The sequence below is a fragment of the Dromiciops gliroides genome, chromosome 1 (genome assembly GCF_019393635.1).
Source record: "Dromiciops gliroides isolate mDroGli1 chromosome 1, mDroGli1.pri, whole genome shotgun sequence".
NCBI lineage: Eukaryota > Metazoa > Chordata > Mammalia > Microbiotheria > Microbiotheriidae > Dromiciops > Dromiciops gliroides.
Window position 1 is genome coordinate 489,699,514 of NC_057861.1, and position 6,852 is coordinate 489,706,365.

At 41.9% G+C, this 6,852-nt stretch overlaps 1 protein-coding gene across 1 annotated transcript; it reads right to left on the reverse strand.

Annotated features, from left to right (window-relative positions):
• Positions 1-373: 373 nt before the first annotated feature.
• Positions 374-1,377, reverse strand: LOC122754413 (cytochrome c oxidase subunit 6A2, mitochondrial). Its single transcript, XM_044002810.1, has 3 exons — positions 1,205-1,377; positions 798-934; positions 374-520 (listed from the first exon to the last, which is right to left on the reverse strand). Exons 1-3 carry the CDS (start codon positions 1,278-1,280, stop codon positions 437-439), a joined length of 297 nt encoding a protein of 98 aa, XP_043858745.1. The 5' UTR covers positions 1,281-1,377; the 3' UTR covers positions 374-436.
• Positions 1,378-6,852: the final 5,475 nt, after the last annotated feature.

Sequence of the window (6,852 nt, forward strand, 5' to 3'; positions counted from 1 at the left end):
CCTACTTGCACTAAAAGCATCGAGGCAATGTTTTCTAAACTTTAGTTTCTCAAGGGCCAAACAATTCACTTAATTGTTTGGAGAGCGTGGGTGGCCGAACCTCTACCTAAGGCAAGTCAGTTTGTGCCCCTACATATTAAATAGAGCCGAGTGAAAGGCGGGGCTCTGAGTAGGTGTCTCCGGAAGCTAGGACTGGGGGCGGGGAGAGGGTCTTAGGGCACGTGTTTCAAAGCTCTGCCTCGGTTTCTCGGACTTAGGGCTCGGTTTACCCGCCCCTCTCAGCTCCTCCCCAGCTTCACCTCCCTCTTCCCTCGCGCCCCCCCCCCCTACACTGGACATGCGCGTTGAAAAAAAAAAACTTTAAGCCGTTCAGTTATGGGTTCTCACTGGGGGCCTCTGCTGGCCAGTCTTTATTGAGCTTCAGGGGCGCCCGGGCTCAGGGGTGTTCATAGCCCGTGGGCAGAGGGTTCACGTGGGGATTGTGGAACAAGGTGTGGTTGCCGTCACCCCAGGAATAGGGCTGTGGAGAAAGAAAGTTAAAAAAAAAAACCAAAGAATTTGTAGCTCAAATTTTTAAAAATTAATCATAAAAATAAATCAATAGACAGTTGATTTAAAAAAAAAAAAAAGCTCCAGTGGCTCTGTCCTTGGTTCTCACCAGTGTCTCCTAAATCCCAGGCGTCCCGCCTCCTGTTGCTGCGGTCGCCTCCCCAGACCTCCCGGCTTCGGGGTATCCACCCACCCCTCCAACCATCCTCCTTCTCAGCCCTCCCCACAGCCAGGTGTTCCTGCGCTACCTTGGTACGGATGCGGAGGTGGTGATAGGGGATGAACTTGGGCCGTTCGTGGTGACCTGCATGGAGCCAGGAGTTGAGAGTGCAAACAGCCACCCCTGGGAGAGCCAGCACGAAGGTCAGCACACGCCAGGTTTTCGCTGATCAAACCGGTCAAGAGCAGGAAAGAAAGGGAACAGAGCAGAAGTAAGGGACAGAGGAGGAGACGGAATAGAGCCCATACTTTCCCAGGCCACGAAAGGGAGCATTGGATTTAAATATAAACGGGAAGCACCACAGAGTTCATGGCCACTGCCGTGGTGTGGCGAGTTGGGGTGCCTGGGCACTGGGAGTAGAATGGAGGCTGAGAGGCCGGATGGGGAAAGGGCGAGTAAAAAGCAGGATGCCAAAGTTTGCCCCTTACGACTCACCCCCTGCTCCTCCGTGCCCTTCCTTGGCCGCAGTTGCCAATCCCCTGCTCAAGGGTCTCAAACGTAGTGCCATCATTTTGGGTAGTGAGAGAAACAGAAACAGACCACTGCCCTCTGAGTCTCCTTCACTGAGTCCTACATGCCCCCTCTCCCTGGGCCAATCACCTGTTAAGTCTCGGACATGGGGTAGCTATTTTTAGAGAAGTGTCTATATTTATGGGGTTGTGCTGGCTCTTCTGGGAAAGTACAGAGAGCCAAAAAGTGCCTCTTCACTGCTGATTTACCCCATCACAACTATGTTGTAGCACTTACTTTGACATGAGGATATTTCAACTTCAGTACAGCATTTTCCTGCTTATTTTTGCAGGGGGTAATGAGGTTTTAGCAAATGTCTTTTGTTCCTCTTTTGTGGGAAGGATAATTTGTTTACTATCCTATTTGTTTCCATTTAGGGGGTGTGAAGGTTTCACAAAGCAGGGGAGGTAAACAAGAGAACTGAGACCTGGAAAGAGAGCAGGAGATGTAGGAAAAAAGTGGAAAATCATATAACTGAAAGGGGAAGTATGAAAAGAATAAATGTACCACATTGGTTGCTTTAGGCCACATACTTAAAGAGTTCACAGAATTTGAGTTGAAGGGGAACTTAAAGACTATTCTGTCGAATTACCCACTCAATTAAAGAATCACTAAATCTTCACAAATGCTAAACTGGTCTCTGCTTGAATATATCCAGTTATGGGAGTGAATCTCATAACCATACAAGTGAACCCAATCCATTTTTGGACAATTCGTTGTTAGAAAGTTCTTGGTGTTAAGCCAGAATGTCTCCCTTTAATTTATAAATATTGTTGGTCCCAGTACTGCCTTCTGAAATCAAAATAAATCTAATCCATCTTTCCAGCCCTTTAAATATTTGAAGACAGCTAGCTATTCTTCCCTCTTATTCCTCTCTTCTTCAGACAAAACATCCCTAACTCAGATGATGCCATTTCCAAACCACTCAACATTCTCATCGCTTCTGAAAGAAGTAAAAGAGTTATATGAAGAACTTGAAAAGATATTCAAACCAAGTTAACTGTCCTTAACTGGTACACGGTGGCATAAATTAAAATTTATGGCCAAAAGGATAGCAAAAAAAAAAAGTTGGAAAATATGGTTAAAGATCCAGAAATTAAAGAGGGCAACGGTTTATAAGACTGCTAAAAAGCTTTTCACATTATGAATATCTTATTCAAGGATTCAGTTCAGTTCAGTAAACATTATGCTCCTATATAATAACACTGTGCTGGAAAGTAAAGATAAGATATAAAGATAAAAAATGAGAGTTCCTGTTCTAAATGAGTTCATATTCTACTAGGAAGACAAATATGTGCACAAATTAGTAAAACACAAGGAATGAAGCACCAAGAAATTGGGGGGATCAGGGAAGGCTCCAAGGAGGTCAAACCTGAACTAAGCCTTGAGAGAAGGTAAATTATAACAGGCAAGGGGCAGCTAGGTGGCGCAGTGGATAGAGCACCGGCCCTGGAGTCAGGAGGACCTGAGTTCAAATGCAACCTCAGACACTTAACACTTACTAGCTGTGTGACCCTGGGCAAGTCACTTAACCCCAATTGCCTCACTAAAAAAAAATTAAATTAAAATAAAAATAAAAAATTATAACAGGCAGAGATGAGAAAGGAGAGCATTCCAGGTATAGGGAATGATGGCTTGTGCAAATGCAGGTAGCCAAAAGATTAAATGTAAAGTTTGAGAGCTAAGAGTCTAGCTTGTTTGGAATTCAGAGTGCATGAAGGTAGGCCATATGAAATGAGATTGGAAATGCAGGCTGGAGCCAAGCTGTGAAAAGGCTTGAATTCCTGGTTAAGGAGTTTGAATTTTGCCAATGAAATTTTTTGAACAGGGGGTAAAAACAAGGTCAGACCTGATGTTAAGAAATATTCTTTTAGCAGTTACATAGAACACAAATTGGAAGTCGATCAATTAAGTGGGTATTACAGTAGCCCAAGCAAAAGGTAATCAGGGCCTCACTTAGGATGATGGCTGTATGAATGGAAAGGAGATGGATACAAGGATGAAGGTAAAAAGTCCTGATTTTGTGACTGACTGTGCAGGGTAGATGGGGCGTGATAAAGGAAAAATTGAGAATTACTCTGAGATTGTGGACCAGAAAAACTGGGACCCTCTACAGCTAGTTTCACCTGTTTTTCATCAAGGACACTTTTTCAGAACAATTATTTCAACTGCATAAAATAAAATACATATGATTACAAAAGAAACCAACTGTATTGAAATAATTATTTTTTAAAACTTTTTAAGTTCACAGACCCAAGATAAAAATCCCTGCTCTACAGCAAAAGGGAATTTTGGAAAAGGGAAAGGCTAAAGGTATAAGATGAGGTACATTTGGGGTATTTAAAGTGAGACATTTAAGGGATATGTCCACCCAGTCAGCAGTTGGGTTAGTGATATGGAACTGGAGTTAAATGGATGGATGGATGGATGGATGGATGGATGGATGGATGGATGGATGGATGGATGGATGGATGGATGGATGGATGGATGGATGGATGGATGGATGGATGGATGGATAATAGACAGACAGACATAGATATCTGTATGTATATATGTCATATGCAGAGATGATAATTCAATAATAATTAAATATGCAGGATCAAACAAGATAAACAAGAAAAAGCATATGGGGGGAAAAGAGTCGAAATCCAAGTTTTAGAGAGTTAGGGGGCAGGAGATAGAAGATTCAGTAAAAGGCCTAAAAAAGAGTAGCCCCATGGGAAAACTAGGAAGGAGCGGTCAATAAGTATTTATTAAGCTCTTTCTATACACAAGGTACTATGCCAAGCAATGCAGATACAAAGCAAAAGGAAAACAAAAATACTGCCTTTCCTCTCAAAGAGCTCATATTCTAATAAGGGGGACAGCATGTAAATAACTATGTATAGGGGCAGCTAGGTTCTGCAGTGGATAGAGCACCAGCCCTGGAGTCAGGAGTACCTGAGTTCAAATCCGGCCTCAGACACTTAACACTTACTAGCTGTGTGACCCTGGGCAAGTCACTTAACCCCAATTGCCTCACTTAAAAACAAAATAAAACAAAACCAAAAAAACTATGTATATACAGGATTTAAACAATGTAAATGGAAGGTAATCTTGGATGGAAAGGTGGAGGAAAGAGTTCCCTGAAGAAGGTAAGATTTGAGCTGAACACATCCAGGGAAGGCAGGAGGCAAGGTGAAGAGGGACATAAGGGACAGCTAATACAAAGACACAGAGTGAGGAGATGGAGGACCAGAGATGAGGGACAGCAAGTACACCCATTAGCAAGGTCCTGCCTAGAAGGAAGTTAAAGGGCAAGAAGACTAGAAAAGTTTCAAGGACACAGTTTGCGAAGGGTTTGAAATGCCAAATAAAGCATTTCATATTTGTTCTTGGAGGTAATAGGGAGCCAATGGAGTTTATTTGTAGTAACATAATCAGATCTATGCCTTAGGAAACTCGCTTTGGCTGCTGAGTTGAAGAATGATTGGAGTGGGAAGTGATTTGAGGCAGAGAGGCTAATTTTAAAAACCACTGAAATCGCCCAGGCAAGAAATAGTGTGAGCTTATGGTGGGGACAGGGAGGCTGTGAATGGAGAGAAAGGGACAAATGTGAGGGATGTGTATCAGGCACTGTGCCAAACACTGTGCATACAAAGAAAGGCAAAAAATAATCCCAATCCTCAAAGAGCTCGCAATATAACAATAATATAAAATATATAATATAAAAGTCCCATAGACTGGATAACTGCATCTGCCAGTACTACCTCTTCAGCAGCCACAGTTGGAACAGAAAATTGTTACCAGTAAAGTCCTTGGCAATGTCAAATGGTTCAAAGACAGAAACAAATATGGTTTTATTAATAGAAATTACACCAGGGGGCAGCTAGGTGGTGAAGTGGATAAAGCACTGGCCCTGGATTCAGAAGGACATGAATTCAAACACGACCTCAGACACTTGACACTTACTAAGCACTGGCCCTGGATTCAGAAGGACCTAAGTTCAAATCTGGCCTCAGACACTTGACAATTACTAGCTGTGTGACCCTGGGCAAGTCACTTAACCCCCATTGCCCCACAAAACAAAAACAAAAACAATGCATTAGTGTAAATATTCAAAGAAAAATTTATTAAATTTACAGTAATAATAAAATTATAATAGAAGGGGATCTCTATATACCCCCTCTCAGACTTACAAAAATCTAATCAAAAGATAAACAAGAAAGAAGTTAAAGGCCTGAATAGAATTTTAGAAATGTTAGATAGTGTTTTGGGCCTAGCATCCCAGAAGTTTTCTGGGGTACATCAAATAACCTTCTCCTTGAGAAACTAAACCAGAGTGTTATGGGGAAAATAGGGTAGGGGATTTGGGATAGGGGTAGGGGTTTGGGGTCCTTAGGAATTCCTCTTTAAAGAATTTGTGGCTGGAGGAGGAGAGAGATGCCTTGAGAGATCCGAAGCCACCCCTCACCCAATTCCCCCAGCCACCACCAGTAGGGGATGGTCCTCCCTCAATAACGGAACTTTCCACAGTCAGATGATCACCCCACATCAGTCCTCTATAAAAGTACCTGCTTGTCTCCTGCTCAAGGAGATAGGTATCTCAGAGCCAAACTCTGTGTCATGCCTTTCTCCCCATGAGAAGAAGTCCAAGGACTTCTCTCTTGGTTTCCCCTGGATTTGTGTGCAAGAGGGTGTAATTCTTTAAAGAGGAATTCCTAAGGATCCCTACCCCTACCTCAAACCCCCACTCTATTTCCCCCATAATAATAGATAATAATAGGCTACTAGGTATGTTGTATACTTAATCTTTTTTTATTGATTAATCTTTATTTTTTAACCAATACCAAATTGTTTTGAGAATTACTGATTCATAGCATAGTTTGAGATCTGGTACTAGTAGGCTTCCTTCATTCCTACCGTTTTTTCATTATTTCCCCCAAGGTTCTTGCCCTTTTTGCAATTCTATTAATTTTGTTATTAGTTTGTCTATAAAGTAATATTTGAGTATTTTCAAAAATGCATATGGAAGTGACTGGGATCTGGGGAAACAGGAGTTTATGACAATTAAAAAGTTCTAGAGATATAGTCTCTGGGTAATTTAATCATTTTATTAATCAAGCCAGCAGGTTATTAATGGTCATTTGATCCTCTCTCTTAGACTAAAGACCCCTAATGGTGGAGGGGTCACATTTTATATCCCCTTCAAAGAGGAGGTGTTCCCAATGGGGTGTCTACTCAACTCTGATTGGTTAGTCAAATGGGAGATGGACTATCTTGGGGTATGTGACTTAGGTCACTCAAATCTTCGTCAAAGAGACATCTATTTCTATATCACCTGTCTTAATAATAGGGAGAATCAACATTTCCCTGGACCTGTTTGAGCAAACACACTCGCTAGCCTAAACTTAGAATTTATTTTACTGTCTGATTAGATCTTGACCTGGGTAAATCTCTAAGAGAAATTCCCCACAATGGTTGGTTTCTGGATGAGGAAGTAGAAAAGGGGAAAAACTTTGGTCCTAATACAATCATTAGTTATCAAATATGAGAGAAATATTAATTTCTCACAAGTTCAAGATTGAAGGAGA

Coding starts and splice junctions, on each gene's coding strand:
- LOC122754413 (XM_044002810.1), bottom strand. CDS start 1,280: ATGATGGCACTACGTTTGAGACCCTTGAGCAGGGGATTGGCAACTGCG. Junction 935..1,204: donor AGGGCACGGAGGAGCAGGGG/GTGAGTCGTAAG, acceptor CGGTTTGATCAG/CGAAAACCTGGCGTGTGCTG. Junction 521..797: donor ACCTCCGCATCCGTACCAAG/GTAGCGCAGGAA, acceptor CTTTCTCCACAG/CCCTATTCCTGGGGTGACGG.